The sequence below is a fragment of the Oncorhynchus keta genome, chromosome 34 (assembly GCF_023373465.1).
Source record: "Oncorhynchus keta strain PuntledgeMale-10-30-2019 chromosome 34, Oket_V2, whole genome shotgun sequence".
In the NCBI taxonomy this organism is placed as follows: Eukaryota; Metazoa; Chordata; class Actinopteri; order Salmoniformes; family Salmonidae; genus Oncorhynchus; species Oncorhynchus keta.
The window spans coordinates 64,100,527-64,116,647 of NC_068454.1; the positions used below are offsets into that span (position 1 = coordinate 64,100,527).

At 39.6% G+C, this 16,121-nt stretch overlaps 1 protein-coding gene and 1 long non-coding RNA gene across 12 annotated transcripts; one reads left to right on the forward strand and one right to left on the reverse strand.

The window, feature by feature from the left end:
* Positions 1 to 288: 288 nt before the first annotated feature.
* Positions 289 to 12,795, reverse strand: LOC118367533 (T-cell differentiation antigen CD6-like). Of its 4 annotated transcripts, XM_052494412.1 has the most exons (14): positions 12,672 to 12,795; positions 12,460 to 12,574; positions 11,275 to 11,355; positions 8,700 to 8,999; positions 8,083 to 8,397; positions 6,918 to 6,977; positions 6,632 to 6,778; positions 5,983 to 6,096; positions 5,749 to 5,865; positions 5,462 to 5,608; positions 5,133 to 5,216; positions 4,839 to 4,973; positions 3,718 to 3,819; positions 289 to 1,040 (listed from the first exon to the last, which is right to left on the reverse strand). In XM_052494412.1, the coding sequence occupies exons 2-14, from the start codon at positions 12,509 to 12,511 to the stop codon at positions 898 to 900; spliced, it is 1,797 nt and encodes a 598-aa protein (XP_052350372.1). In that variant the 5' UTR covers positions 12,512 to 12,574; positions 12,672 to 12,795; the 3' UTR covers positions 289 to 897. The 4 variants fall into 4 exon arrangements, with proteins under 4 accessions (XP_052350372.1, XP_035606996.1, XP_035606995.1 ...); XM_035751103.2 differs by having other exon boundaries at positions 6,632 to 6,775; positions 12,460 to 12,759; XM_035751102.2 differs by having other exon boundaries at positions 12,460 to 12,758.
* Positions 3,817 to 4,818, forward strand: LOC127915169 (uncharacterized). 8 transcript variants are annotated; one of them, XR_008090418.1, is made up of 5 exons: positions 3,817 to 4,273; positions 4,326 to 4,377; positions 4,430 to 4,481; positions 4,534 to 4,594; positions 4,699 to 4,818. It is a non-coding gene; the product is annotated as an uncharacterized LOC127915169 (long non-coding RNA). The 8 variants fall into 8 exon arrangements; XR_008090417.1 differs by having other exon boundaries at positions 4,326 to 4,490; positions 4,543 to 4,594; XR_008090416.1 differs by having other exon boundaries at positions 4,326 to 4,438; positions 4,491 to 4,594.
* Positions 12,796 to 16,121: the final 3,326 nt, after the last annotated feature.

The window sequence follows — 16,121 nt, forward strand, 5'->3', positions numbered from 1 at the left end:
GTAAGTAAGGGTAAGTAATCCTTCTCACCCCCTTCTCCCCCAACAAGATTTAGATGCAAGTGGCTGTTCCACTGGTTGTCATAAGGTGTATGCACCAATTTGTAAGTCGCTCTGGATAAGAGCGTCTGCTAAATGACTTAAATGTAATGTAAATGAGTTAAATGAGGCAAGCTTTTCCTGTTGCATCTGTGCTAGACATTTAGACACAAAATATTAAACATAAAAGCATTACTTCGCTCTGACCGCCAAGTAGTTGATACTTTATAAATGAATCATAATCAAATTAAGTAGTCTGTGGATAGTTTATTAAATATGTACTAATTTATTCATCATCAGGGAACCATAAAAAAAGCTTAACTCCCAAAGACATTCATGGGATTTGTTGTGATAGCCCAGTTAGAAGTAGGTATTTTGGATAGTAAAAAATGTGCTCATATTATGTACAAAACATCTGCATATGCGTGTATAGACTAGGCTATTCACATTTAGTCATAGTTCAATATATGTTGTATGCACTTATTTTTTTTATATCTTTTTCTCCTTGATAATATTAACACAATTGAATTTCAAGTTTAAAAAGTTTGATGTGTATTGACTGTGCTTTATGTGGCTCAGATCACTGTATTAAATCAATATCATTGACAGTGTAGTTTGTTGACAATGCTGGTCATTCTGTGCAGGGGAGAAGCGAATGGGGTTAAGACCGTTGGGCCAGTAACAGAAAGGTTGCTGGTTCGAATCCCCAAGCTAACGAGGTGAAAAAATATCTGTCTGTATCTTTGAGCAAGGCAATTCCACTTAATTTCCCCTGTATGTCTTTCTGGATAATAGCATCTGCTAAAATGTAAATGACTCTGTTTTTATAGTTCTCACTTCACTGCTATGTTTGATGACATGCTAGTAATTTGTTATGTCATCGTAGTCACTGTCAGAAAGAGACTGGTCCGGGTCTTCTTTCACAGTAGCATCACCAATCCCCTCTTCATCTTGGACTCCTATGTTCTCATAAAGCTCAGAGGAGGATGAGCTGCTTGAATCATCTGTATAAAAGACTTACATTACCATCTACATACATCCACAATAGGCTACATGTTTTCAGCAATTGCATCTACAATGCCTTCAGAAAGTATTTATACCCCATGACTTTTTCCATATTTTGTTGTTACACAGCCTGAATTTAAAATAGATTAAATTGAGATTTTGTGTCACTGGCCTAAACACAATGCTCCATAATGTCAAAGTGGAATTATGTTTGTAGACATTTTAACAAATTCATAAAAAATGAAAAGTGTTATGTATGGGACAAATCCAACACATCACTGAGTACCACTCTTCATATTTTCAAGTATGGTGGTGGTTGCATCATGTTAAGGGTATGCTTGTCATCAGCAAGGAGTAGAGTTTTTTGGGGGGATAAAAAAAACGGAATGGAGATAAGCACAGGCAAAATACTAGCGGAAACCTGGTTCAGTCTTATTTCAATAGACACAGGGAGATTCACCTTTCAGCAAGACAATAAACTAAAACACAAGGCCAAATATACACTGGCATAGTTACAGTTTTGACTTAAATCGGCTTGAAAATCTATGGACGGACTTGGAAATAGCTGTTTAGCAATGATAAACAACCAACTTGATAGAGCATGAAGCATGTAAAAAAGTATAATGTGCAAATATTGTAGAATCCAGGTGTGCAAAGATTTGATAGATTTACCCAGAAAGACTCATATTGGTAATCACTGCCAAATGTGATTCTAACATGTATTAACACAGGGGTGTGACCACTTATTTAAATTAAAATAGATTTTTCATTTTCTAAAAAAGTGCAAACATTTCTGAAAACATGTTTTCACTTTGTCATTATGGGGTATTGTGTGTTTTTATTTATGTTATCCATTTTGAATTCAGGCTGTAACCAAGTGGAATAAGTCGAGGGGTATGAATACTTTATGAAGGCAATGTACATTACAGACAGTACATGACTCTAGAATCTACTGCACAGTTGTGATCCATGTAGGGGAATACGGGTACCTGGTGCCGCCATTGAACATGACTTAATGTCAAGGACCAGGCTTAATCTTTGTCAAGGGAACCTACCCTTAATGATAATGCATCAATGTTTGAACATTTTAAATCACCCCTTTGTATTAACGGCATAGCCACAGGAAATAGGGGTGCTGAGGGTGATGCAGCACCCCCTATTAATTCAAAACGAAATAATAAATAAACAATTCTAATGAACAAAAAAAGTACAATTAGAGAACAAAGCCTTAATTACTCCTGTATGAGCGGAGAAAAATACTAATCTTCAGTCGCTTAGTAGCCTGTTCTACTCCCGACCAAAAGCCTGTGACATGTCAATGTGATTTTGTTTCACCTGAATCTCCATCTATATTTGGTTAATTCTCTGGCTGGGCAAATAAGTAGAGGTGGTAACTCATCTATTTGTTTGCTCATCTATCACTGATTAGAAACATTTAGCATGCAATAATGTACCCTAAATTGTTATGCTAGGTCGCGTATAGGCAACTCCAAAAGCCAGCAGTGGTTGTGAAATATGAACAGGAGAGTCATGCTTTTGAAAGTATAGATTGCTATTATTTTCTATGGGTATCATGATGAAGACACTCTCAATGCAAGACCCTACGGCTGCTCCGTATCAAAGCGGAGGGAGGGTAGAAAAGAGAAAAAGCATGGGCTTGCCATTGGCTCTGTTTCAAAATCACTTTTATTTATATGACAGCAGTTCCACACGTTGCCGTGACGCAAATTGTGTGGGAAAAATATTCTGGATTTTATTCTGTTATATTTCATGATATTCTCAGCCTACTATGAAATGTGTGACTGTGACCAGTGTAGCCTAAGTGTGTCTTGTCTGTTTAATGAACAATATAACTTGGTTTTATATGCATGGCACAGCCATGTAGCCTATAATGCTCAAAATATGGCATTATTTTGTATTATTTTTTAAATAATTTGTATCAGTCCTATAATGTTTCTTAGGACCTGCCAAAAAAAGCAAATGAATAGTAGATTTCTTTGTGATGGTGTATATTTATGAAAATAAATCCACCCACATCTACTCCCACTCCTAATCATGCCGGCTTGTGCACAGTAGATATAAAATGCTTATCCCGGCAAGAATGTAGTAAAAATGGGACCGTATGAATTGGGTTCTAAAAAACATTGTCAGATAAAACCATTTTACAGGCAACATGCAGTAAAGTCTGTCTATAAAGGGTATTAGTGTCCATAGTTTAATGGCAGATTAGTAAAAAAACAGAGCCGGCCAATTTCCTCCATCTCTGTTGGATTCAAACATGCGCCTGCCAGAAATATTACCCTTTCCATTATTCACTGTGATAGTTTTCGCCAGATTTACTAAGGGAATTAAGTACAATTTAAATCCTCACAGATGTTTATGCCCCATACCCAATGGCTCCATCTGTCAGACTACCGTAGTTCTTTGAATTGAGTTTTGACACAACTTGAAATCACATTGGCTTATACACTTAGAGAAACCTTTTGAATATGATTTGTTCTGTTTCTTTCAGGGATTACACCGGTGGTCGTCAAATTAATGTCAGGTTTTGAAACACAAGATGACACCAGCAAGGAGACTGAGAATTAGTCTCTGCAGGGAACATTACACGGTTCAATGGAAATTCTGTCCACCTTTGAAACACACATGCAGAGACTCATCAGAAATATCAGGTACCTTGATTTTGACTGCTTAGTAGGTGGCAGTTGCTGTTCACAGGCTGTTGCTGATCCTGGTGTGTACTGGTTGATTGCACAGGGGAATGTGTATAGGTGTTCTCTGAGGAGAAAATGAGAAAATGTGCTCCCAGTGAAGTAATTACGAATCTACATGTTTTCTCCCAAAAACTTTCAAGACAAAAGTGTAGTGCAAAAAGCCTTTGCTGTTGTGTCTACTCCATCCAGTGTTTAGACACAGCAGGATAAATGAGGTGTTTGTTGTGTCTACTCCACCCAGTGTTTAGACACAGCCAGATAAATGAGGTGTTTGTCGTGTCTACTCCATCCAGTGTTTAGACACAGCCAGATAAATGAGGTGTTTGTTGTGTCTACTCCATCCAGTGTTTAGACACAGCCAGATAAATGAGGTGTTTGTTGTGTCTACTCCATCCAGTGTTTAGACACAGCCAGATAAATGAGGTGTTTGTTGTGTCTACTCCACCCAGTGTTTAGACACAGCCAGATAAATGAGGTGTTTGTTGTGTCTACTCCATCCAGTGTTTAGACACAGCCAGGTAAATGAGGTGTTTGTTGTGTCTACTCCACCCAGTGTTTAGACACAGCCAGATAAATGAGGTGTTTGTTGTGTCTACTCCATCCAGTGTTTAGACACAGCCAGGTAAATGAGGTGTTTGTTGTGTCTACTCCACCCAGTGTTTAGACACAGCCAGATAAATGAGGTGTTTGTTGTGTCTACTCCATCCAGTGTTTAGACACAGCCAGGTAAATGAGGTGTTTGTTGTGTCTACTCCACCCAGTGTTTCGACACAGCCAGATAAATGAGGTGTTTGTTGTGTCTACTCCACCCAGTGTTTAGACACAGCCAGATAAATGAGGTGTTTGTTGTGTCTACTCCACCCAGTGTTTAGACACAGCCAGATAAATGAGGTGTTTGTTGTGTCTACTCCACCCAGTGTTTCGACACAGCCAGATAAATGAGGTGTTTGTTGTGTCTACTCCACCCAGTGTTTCGACACAGCCAGATAAATGAGGTGTTTGTTGTGTCTACTCCACCCAGTGTTTCGACACAGCCAGATAAATGAGGTGTTTGTTGTTCTCGTGATATTGATTTGAACGGACCTGACTGTAGATGCTGTTCCACTGCCATCCCCACGTTGTAGTAGGATTCCCCTGATGATGTACTACTACTCGATCCCAAGGATGGCTCTCTTCCACAGATCAAGTCTGTGAGGGCAGTTTCTCTCAAATCTGGACCTGGGTGGTTAGCATTCCACACAGTTACTCTGTTAACGTTGACTCATGAGAATGTATTTCATCGATGCACTGACTGACTCCACAAAAGCATTTTTGGACTACAATTATTTTATTTTGTTTATTTTTTGCAGCATTTGCCGTTGAGCATTTTAGACTGACCTGAGTCCAGCAGCTCCTTCTCCAGTGTCTCAATGTTCTCATAGCATTCCCCAGAAGACGTGCTGGATGACACCAGCGAATGACCTGGACATACAAATGTTTGTTAGTGCTAGTATGTTACAATAGGGCTCTTATTCAACTTTTCTGTCACCATGGCAATTTTTAGAAAATTATAACTTTTCAGATTCCTTGTTCTGCAAACGGTTATAGTAAAGTCCCAGATTTTAAGAGGACATTATGTCCTTTTAAGAGGATGAAGAAATCTGTTCTATATGGACACAATACGATCATGGTAAAACTCTGGTTCACCCAACCTGACAGTAACTTACAGCTTTGGGTGGCAGTGTTATTTCTCTCAATGCCATTGATTGTCTCAGTAACAATATTATATTTCTCAGGAGCGTCAGAGGTCTCTGCTGTCTGCGTGGTTTCCCATGGCTCTCTGCTTGTGCTCACTCCATTGTCAAGGACCCTGACTAATGAAAACATAAAATACCATTTGGTTGGCACTGAGTGAGTCCTTGGACCACTTTCTCCCTTAATAGCCATGTGTCACTTCCCATATTTTTTATTTTAGAATTGCACTATTTATCCAAAACTATGAAGATGAACTGACCAAGTGCAGTAGCCATGGCAACAGAGGGTTGGTCATTGAAGTCATAGTTTTCATAGTCAGAGTCACACGAGGCTTCGGTGTCATTCTGAGAGGGCTGTTTGGAAAGGTACTGTGGAGCTGCACGAAAGGCCACAGAGAAAATGACAAATGGGACACTTGAACTAATAAGACATTCCCTAAAATTGCAAGTAACTAATGGGCACAGAGAGGACAAGTGCACCAGTAGGAACTCACTGTAATCAGCTGTGTCCATGGTGACTGTGAGGAAGTTGACACTCTCCCCTCGGTCGGTGTGTTGAGACTGGATGGACAGCAAGCGGCCATCTTGTCTTTGGTGAACCAGAAGTGCTAGTAATGAAGGGAAAGGTTTGCCTTTGAAATGTATCTTTACCGAAGCTAGGATAATAGGTTTGTTGGCCTTTGTTGTCTTTGATGTTGGACAAGAAAATAAGGACAACACATCTCAAAACCAATTAAATATTTGAATTAGATCGCCGTCACATATGGCACATATTCATACATCATCCTTGTGAAATAATAAATGCTGCTTTTTTAAAATTTAAAGTTGGTGTGAAAACAACACTGGTGGTGGGACTCTCTTAATGAGCAATCAACCAACCCAGTGATATGCATACTGTTCCAGTTTGGTGATTTCCTTCGTGTACTGTATTTAATCATATTGCATTGTGTTGTTGTATTATCATAATTGGCAAACCATTGAGAAGAATATGTAATACCCTTCTGACAAAGCAGTTTCTCAGTCTTAATTACTACTCATTGATGATAGCATGTTTGTTGTTGTTGGTGTGAACAAATGGGGAGAGTGACGGTTGAGTCTGAGGCAAGAAAAGAGAAAGAAAAATAGAGAAACACGATGACTCACCAGCTCTCCTCCTGTAAGACAGGAAGAGTGAGGCATTGGAGAGGAGTGTGAGGAGGAGGGCTATAGACAATACGATGCAGCCCCAGACAGCAGCTACGGGAGGAGAGGACCGGCTCTCTGCACTGGTGACTAGTAGAACTGAGCCTGCTGGAAACAACAAATCATAGTGCAGCGTACAAACTAGATAACAAATTCTTCTTGACATGTTCTAATGAGCAGAGCAGACACTCTTGGTGTATTATTACACAGATGGAGGGTCATGTGTGTCAGCATCTATTGAAGGTACCTGTGGTTGAAGTCTGGGTGTTCTGTTCTGTCGTCTCGTTGCCTGGTTGAGATGGAATTCCTGTCAAGGAAATGGAAAAGTCCGAGAGGTGTTAGAGAACTAGAATGTATAACAGATGCATGGCTCACTTCTCCTGAGTGCTCAAGGCACTCTTGTTTGAAAGACGGGGAACATTTTTGCTTAAAAAAACATTTGCTCAAAAATTGTAAATCCAAGAGGAGTTGTGTTTGTCCATCTGTGTATCTAATGATCTATTGAACCAATATCTGACTCTTATTCAAAAGTTAGATATTTCAGTCAGTCATTTGGCAATTACTGCCAGGAATGTTTGAGTTTTTTTATTTTTTATGTGTAGGACTCACATATTGATGGATGTAGCCTTTTGAGTAGGCCTACATAATGAACTATCCCTTGAGGTGTTCGAAATGGATCGGAAACATGGTCAACAAGCCATGGCCTTGACAGAACTGGAGTCTCAGACACTAAAACTCACACTATACATTTAGCAAAAATTGTTCATTTAGATGCAAGATTCAAAACCCATGGAAGTGCCGAACAACTGTTGTCATGTTGAGGTCAAGGCAGTTTGGATGTTTTCTCACCAAGGAACTCTTGAACTTGGCTCCCAGCTTGAACATCTTCCATTGAGGGTCTTCCTCAGACAGAGCTGTTGCGACGTGGTATTGAGGTGGTATGTCTACTTTGTGAGTGACATGCATTACTTAGGCCTGTGTGTTTTTGTGCTGCCTGTGTGTTTCTTTTTCTTCTTCCCGTTAATGAAAATAACAATAATTCATATGGAAAGCAGCTGTCTCTTTTCTGCTTACGACCTCTCTCACATCACCTGATCTCTGCGCTACTGTAGGAGGATTTGAAGCTTGTTCGTCAGTATCAGTGCTGAGTGTGACTGAGACTCTGAGCGCTATCCATTCAGACACGCTGATAAGGTCACGAGTCAAATCATTCTTGATTCGCTGAAAATCAGCGCTAAGATGATGGGGACTTGGTTCGCCACCAAGACACCGGATGTTCAGTCATGGTAATGTGTTTTACATGTTATTACTGCACTATCCATATTCAGACCAATCTGAAGATAATATAAAACACTATGACATGATTCTGAAAACAGTAAATGACAATGATAATATTATAGCTGCAGGCTTACCTGAACAAACCACTGCAGCGTCCTCTTTGTGTCCACAGTCGTTGACTGTCCCCATGGAGGGACACTCCCATAGGTTCCTCTCGCTCCCCCCACAGTTCACCTCATCTAAGAGAACCAGACCAACACCCGCTTCAAAGGACCCGCCCTCCCCACTCACATTTAGGGCAGAGCCACAGCCCAATTGGGCACAGACCACGCCCCCATCTCTCAGGTCCCAACTATCGTCACACACCGTTCCCCATTTTTCCTCTCTCCACAACTCCACCCGTCCCTCACAGTGGTGTGAGCCTCCAGCCAATCGCACGGCCTGGTGCCCTGAGGAATGAACAGATCAACCAATCAGTTCATAGATCATCAGATTACCTCGATAGAAGCTGGGCCTTGCTCAGGATCATTAAAAAGCAGCTTGAAAATGGAAGCGTGCTGAAGGGAGGAACTTGTTGCAAAGCGTCCACAAAACACATGAGACAGCCCATACGATGGCTCTCCATGGCATACAATTTGCAGGCGTTACTACAACAATGTGTTTGGGGTTGCTTATTAACAGCGGTAGCTATTACTCTTGCTCAAGATAAATTGTGCCGATCCACTCATAAGCTTTGCAATGAGGGTCTTACCACAGGTTATCTCAGTCAGGTTAGAGCAGTCCGTGTATGAGAGCTCTGTACAGTTCTCCACCAGTAGGTCTCTGTAGACACACTGGCTCAGACACGTTGAGCTGGAGTAGTTTAAAGTAGCTGTGCCATTTTGTCGGAGCTCATACACTGCCCCGCAGCTCAGGTTGGTACATATGTCCTCCACCACTTTGGCCCACTCTGCAGACCCAAGGTCAAAGGTCACCGGCCTCCACAGCCCTCGATGGAGCACCTCAACAACCCCAGAGCAGTGCTGAGATAGCCTGGGGTGGTGAGATATGGCTGGAGGGGTGGGGAGATGCAGAATCAATATGAGAGTGAAATACAGATGGCTGTTGATATTTCCCCATGTGGTGTAGTCAGATGTACAGTACATGTTATACAGCATAATACACACACATACCCACACACATTGAATGCCCTAGCTGTTTGTTGGCCTATCGGTTGCTGTGCTCTTTGCAGACGTTCAGCAGAGCAACCACATCCTGTGAGTCATGTCCTGTGGAAATGTCACTGGGTGGTGAATTCGGAGGGGGACACTGAAGTCGACCAACCTGATTCTAGAAACACCACGGGACCAAATACTCAGTGGTTTCAAACCATGTGACACTGGAGCCTTTGGTTCTGCATATCACACTTTAGTCTTCACTTTTTTCCCAGTTTAAATGTGGAATTGCACTTCATTTAGGTTCAACAAATAGAGAATGAAAACCAGGTTAGTGTAGTATGATTATAACTGATTGATAGCATTTTCCTTAAAAATCTGACTCCACCGGACCATTTGATATCCTCTATGACACAAATGACAATTGATCATTCTTTTCTTCTTTTTGTTTTCTGTTTGTGTGTTAGAGAGAGCATATTTGTGTGTTAGAGAGAGCATGTTTGTGTGTTAGAGAGAGCATATTTGTGTGTTAGAGAGAGCATATTTGTGTGTTAGAGAGAGCATGTTTGTGTGTTAGAGAGAGCATATTTGTGTGTTAGAGAGAGCATGTTTGTGTGTTAGAGAGAGCATATTTGTGTGTTAGAGAGAGCATGTTTGTGTGTTAGAGAGAGCATATTTGTGTGTTAGAGAGAGCATATTTGTGTGTTAGAGAGAGCATGTTTGTGTGTTAGAGAGAGCATGTTTGTGTGTTAGAGAGAGCATATTTGTGTGTTAGAGAGAGCATGTTTGTGTGTTAGAGAGAGCATATTTGTGTGTTAGAGAGAGCATGTTTGTGTGTTAGAGAGAGCATATTTGTGTGTTATAGAGAGCATATTTGTGTGTTAGAGAGAGCATGTTTGTGTGTTAGAGAGAGCATATTTGTGTGTTAGAGAGAGCATATTTGTGTGTTAGAGAGAGCATGTTTGTGTGTTAGAGAGAGCATATTTGTGTGTTAGAGAGAGCATATTTGTGTGTTAGAGAGAGCATGTTTGTGTGTTAGAGAGAGCATGTTTGTGTGTTAGAGAGAGCATGTTTGTGTGTTAGAGAGAGCATATTTGTGTGTTAGAGAGAGCATATTTGTGTGTTAGAGAGAGCATGTTTGTGTGTTAGAGAGAGCATATTTGTGTGTTAGAGAGAGCATATTTGTGTGTTAGAGAGAGCATGTTTGTGTATTAGAGAGAGCATGTTTGTGTGTTAGAGAGAGCATATTTGTGTGTTAGAGAGAGCATGTTTGTGTGTTAGAGAGAGCATGTTTGTGTGTTAGAGAGAGCATGTTTGTGTGTTAGAGAGAGCATATTTGTGTGTTAGAGAGAGCATATTTGTGTGTTAGAGAGAGCATGTTTGTGTGTTAGAGAGAGCATGTTTGTGTGTTAGAGAGAGCATGTTTGTGTGTTAGAGAGAGCATATTTGTGTGTTAGAGAGAGCATGTTTGTGTGTTAGAGAGAGCATGTTTGTGTGTTAGAGAGAGCATGTTTGTGTGTTAGAGAGAGCATGTTTGTGTGTTAGAGAGAGCATGTTTGTGTGTTAGAGAGAGCATATTTGTGTGTTAGAGAGAGCATGTTTGTGTGTTAGAGAGAGCATGTTTGTGTGTTAGAGAGAGCATGTTTGTGTGTTAGAGAGAGCATGTTTGTGTGTTAGAGAGAGCATGTTTGTGTGTTAGAGAGAGCATATTTGTATGGGATGTTCCTCCCACTTTGCCCTAAAGGAGCCTTACGCATCATCATCATAACCCTCAGAACAATGAAAATATTGTCTCACTATGGCTTATTTGATGGTGACCTGTATCATTATAGTAAAACAAATGCCTTCGCCTCATATAATTTCGATCTCAGTATAATGACTTGTGAGCAATCAAGTTCTCAGCAGGATCGTTGCTTGAGGTTGTCTCCTCCCTCTAAGAAGCACACAGACACCTAATCCATTCATCCTTCTATTTTAGCACCTAGCAATTTGACTTGATGAGCACGAGGGATTGGAATTTGGGGTTTAGGAAGGAATGGGGGGTGGTATTCAGAGAGTAAGATCGATGTAGATTGCAGTGGCCTCCGGAACCAAATTAAGCTTGATTGGAGGCTCGGGTTCTGAGGATCTTTTTAGCATAATACCAACCATTTAAATAAAACTGGAACTCACATAGATTGGATGTCTGCTGCTCATCAGTCTCTCTCGACCCAGAGAAGTTCCCCGGAACAGAGTAGTCTTTACTTAGAAAGCCTGAAAAGACAAACAACAAAGTAAACTAAGATAAATAAAAAATGAGTATAGTTATGCATATTGTGAGAGTATTCATGCAGCTGTCCAATCAGTTATTTCAGCTTACCACGTGTTGTCAATGCTATATGAAGCCCAGGACACGCCGTGGTAAATTACAAACAGGTTATTGAATCTGGCTCTAATCAGAATAATCTTTTCCATTTTGTAAACTGTCTGTTGGTGGTACTTCAAGGTGGCTACACAATAGTCCCATTAGAAGGATATAATATGGAGTCTGTAAATCACTATATTTACACTGGTTTTCATAACAGCTATTATCAACTGCCTCAATTGGTTAATTTAGTTGTTAGATGGATATGCCATGAATAACATCTGTGGCTCAATGTTGAATTAAAACCAATTTCACACTAGCAATGTTTGAGGAATCAATGCAGATAATGAATCATCTTTGTGAAGCAAAATAGTTTGTTCATGCTTTAACCCATGTCACAGATCTCCTCCTCGGAAAGCAAATCATTCTGAACTGTCACTTTGTTTATGTATCTCTGTGTCAAATTAGTGATTCATACAAAACGTTTACGTTTCAGCCAATTCTTGTTTACTATGGTTGGTTGATTTGAATTCCCTGTACTTTTATGTTGCGTCAAGCGTTCTTTGACTTTTAGCTAGCTGGTGTTCGATGACTCGTATTGGCTGTTGCAGTAAACTAAAGTAAAGTAATCCTCTGTAAGATTATGCAGCATTTAGCCTACAACTCGTTGGCATCACTCCGGTCAGCCCTTTTTTGTATAAATATTTTATTACTTGTTTGAACACACCAACACATGGCTGTCAAAAAGTAGAATAAAACGAAACAAACAAATTCATTTTAAAATATGGTGATGTTGAAGCATAATAAGAAAACAAATGTGACTCCACTGCCAACTATTTTGATGTGCATATCTTTAGTATTATCCAACAACTCATACAAACAATTGTAAAATACATTTGATGCTGTGTTTGATGTACATAGAGTACAACCGGCATACTTTCTTTCAAAAGAGCCACTGAAGATAATATAATTGAATACAATCAAAGTAGAAATATCAGATGAAACTATGTTACCTTGAGAGAGAACCAGAACTGACAGAAGTATTGTTGTCCTGAATAGTTCCATCTCACAGAAAACAGTTAGGCCGGGGTCCTTTGAGCATACTCCTCAACCGGAAACAACTTTGTTCTTTTAATATTAATAACAATCAAATGAGAAATAATGCACGTTACTGATCTTATCATGAGTCAAGCAGTGTTCTATATGTCAGAACTTGTGTACTCACTATATTTCTGTTTGCACTGCTGCAACTTGTGGTTTTCCACAAGCATCGTCTCTGACACAAAATCACATAGGCTTCTGTCTGTAGAGCACTACTTTCTCAGACACAGACTGGCTGTGAGATACACCCACTGCCGTACACACAACTACAAGATATTTAATTGTTGGCTAACACCCTCGACAACTAATTTTAACCTCCCAACGACACTCAAAAAAGGTTGAATAAACAAACTCAAATTCATATGCAATTTAAAAGAGGTTTATCCAAATTACAATGATCTCCGTATATTGATAAAGAGGAGCATGTAAAATGAATCAGAGCCAAATAACTCTGTTTTAGGATTCATGCCAACACAACAATACATCTCCTTGAAAAGCATTATATGCCAGAACATTTTTGAGAAAAGCTGTAGCCACTGGCAATACTAAAACGATATTATTACAGTCTAAATTAAACATTGATCGAAGCTAATACATTTTCATCGGTGTTTTACATGGGCTGGAGAACAATTTTAGCACTTTGTTTGTGTGATTGTGAACAAAGACCAACTCCAGTACCATTCAGCTGGTAAATTATAGGCCCAGAGTAGGGGAAGGCATGGAAGGTCTGCCTGTCTGCCTCGACAGTCTGAGCAAATAAGAGTTGTGTAGAAGCTGTCCCCATACACGGTAATGGAATCTATCTTATGATAGAACTTCACAAACATCCTAAACTTCAGTACGCAAAGACCACCATTATTACCAATAAAGACTACCTCTAACAAGTAAACGTTTCCTTTTATGTGAGGCAGCTGAACTTCACTTGAATGGACTAAGCCTTGGCTGTACCGTAGCCTTGAATATAATGGAGTACCCATATACCAAAAGTCATCAAGATCATTTAATTTGAAATAAAAAGCATTTCTCCAGTCCTTGAAGACACCTCACAAACCTGAGGGCCAGGCAGGAAGTTATCGTGGAACCTTCCTCATCCACACAGACCGGGCCTATTCCAGTCAATGTAATTAGTACTATTGAAGCTGCCAGTACAGGCCTGGCTCTATGGTTGGAGCCTGGAGGCAGGTTTAGGGACGTCAATACACACTGCCTTTAGCCACCACAGCAGAGCTCCCAAGAGTCAGCCTAGTCAACCTCCCTATCCATTTAACTCTTTAGAGAAAGTGAATCATGCTTCACACACCTTGACCCTGCTTCACCATGACACCCTTTAGAATTGGGTTTCTATCCAGTTGGCTTCTCATTTCATTTGATTCATCATATAGTGCCAGAAGACCTTGGGTTTCTTAATGCTCTCCATTGAGTATGTAAGGGAATACCCCCTGTATTGGACAAAAATGAATGGCAAGTCATTGGCATCGGACAAACCATATACACATTGGCCAATACCACCCAATTCGGCGTTGATTCATGCAAAGTGTATTGCAAATGCCATATGGTAATTGCCAGTTGTAACACTTTAAAAATTCAACAGGGGGCAAATGCGCTCCACCGGGGTTTTTCATATTGGAGATGTAACCCAAGTCAATGTCCAAAAGTAAAATTTTGAAAAAATGAAATTTTTTCAAAAACTTATCACCCCTTAAAAAGTGCTTTCTGGACCGTTTTCGAAATTCTTTCGATTTTTTTTGTCAATTACACATGTGTAAGAACTGTATGAATATACTTTTGTCCAATTTTATTATCATAATTTAAAAAAAAAAATTATATGCGCATAAGGAATATGTTTTGTCCAATTCCAATATGATTTCATAGGAAGTCAAAGTCAAAAGTCAAAAATGTCAAAATTTTGTAAAAACTTCACACACCCATAAAAAAGTGCTTTCTGGACCGTTTTTCGAAATTCTTTCGATTTTTTGTCAATTACACATGTGTAAGAACTGTATGAATATACTTTTGTCCAATTTTATTATCATATTTTTTTTTTTTTTTTTTTACATGCGCATAAGGAATATGTTTTGTCCAATTCCAATATGATTTCATAGGAAGTCAAAGTCAAAAGTCAAAAATGTCAAAATTTTGTAAAAACTTCACACACCCTTAAAAAGTGCTTTCTGGACCGTTTTTTGAAATTCTTTCAATTTTTTGTCAATTACACATGTGTAAGAACTGTATGAATATACTTTTGTCCAATTTTATTATCATATTTTTTTATATTTTTTTTTAAATTGTGCATAAGGATTTTTTTTGTGGGCCAAATGACGTAAGAAATTTGACATGCTCAAAAATCCTGCAGAAATGCAAAATTGACTGGCCTGATGAACTCGGGATGGCGGGCAGTGATAGTTGTTCCTTTCCATCACTCGTTGTGTTGACTTCATCATGTCCATTTTGTGATGTTTTTTCACTATATAATCATATTGCAAGTGCACGTGCATTTGCAATATGTTTCAATGTGCATTTACCATATGAAATTTGACCTTGCTCAAAAATGCAAAATTGACTGGTCTGATGAACACAGGATGGCCGAGCAGTGATAGTTGTACATTTCCATCACTCGTTGTGTTGATTTCATCATCTCCGTTAGGTGATGTTGTTTCACTATAGAATCATATTGTAAGTGCACGTGCATTTGCAATATGTTTCAATGTGCATTTACCATATGAAATTTGACCTTGCTCAAAAATGCAAAATTGACTGGTCTGATGAACACAGGATGGCCGAGCAGTGAGAGTTGTACCTTTCCATCACTCGTTGTGTTGATTTCATCATGTCCATTTGTTTATGTTTTCTCACTTTTGCAAAGTCACTGTGCATTTGCAATATGGTTCAATGGGCAGGTACCATCACGAATTTGTCATGCTATAAAAATCCTGCAGGAATGTGAAATTGACTGGCCTGATGAACACAGGATGGCCTGGCAGTGATAGTTGTTCCTTTCCATCACTCGTTGTGTTGATTTCATCATGTCCATTAGGTGATGTTTTTTCACTATAGAATCATATTGCAAATGCACGTGCATTGTTGTGCAACTGGTAACCCAAAAATAAAAATATGGTTGTAAATGCATTTACCGGACGCCTATTGTCCATGCCCGCTATGGGAGTACCCTACTACGGCCCTCTATCTATGGAGTCCATCCTGAGTGCTTTATGGACTGTTTAAAATATTCTGATGGATACGCATGTTGTGCAACTGGTGATTGAAAATAGGCACCTGGTAACCCCCAAAAAATATGCTTGTAAATGCATTTACCGGTCATTCTGATATTAATGCTCGCTATGGGAACACAGGATGGCCGGGCAGTGATAGTTGTACATTTCCATCACTCTTTGTGTTGATTTCATCATGTCCATTAGGTGATGTTTTTACACTATAGAATCATATTGCAAGTGCGCGCGCATTTGCAATATGTTTCAATGTGCATTTACCATATGAAATTTGACATGCTCAAAAATGCAAAATTGACTGGTCTGATGGACACAGGATGGCCGAGCAGTGATAGTTGTACATTTCC

Excerpts from the sequence above, each read along its gene's own strand:
- LOC118367533 (XM_052494412.1), bottom strand. The coding sequence starts at position 12,511 with ATGGAACTATTCAGGACAACAATACTTCTGTCAGTTCTGGTTCTCTCT. Across the intron at positions 9,000-11,274 it reads GCAGCAGACATCCAATCTAT|CCATATCTCACCACCCCAGG; the intron begins GTGAGTTCCAGT and ends CCACCCCTCCAG. Across the intron at positions 3,820-4,838 it reads GGAACAGCATCTACAGTCAG|AGAACACCTATACACATTCC; the intron begins GTCCGTTCAAAT and ends TTTTCTCCTCAG.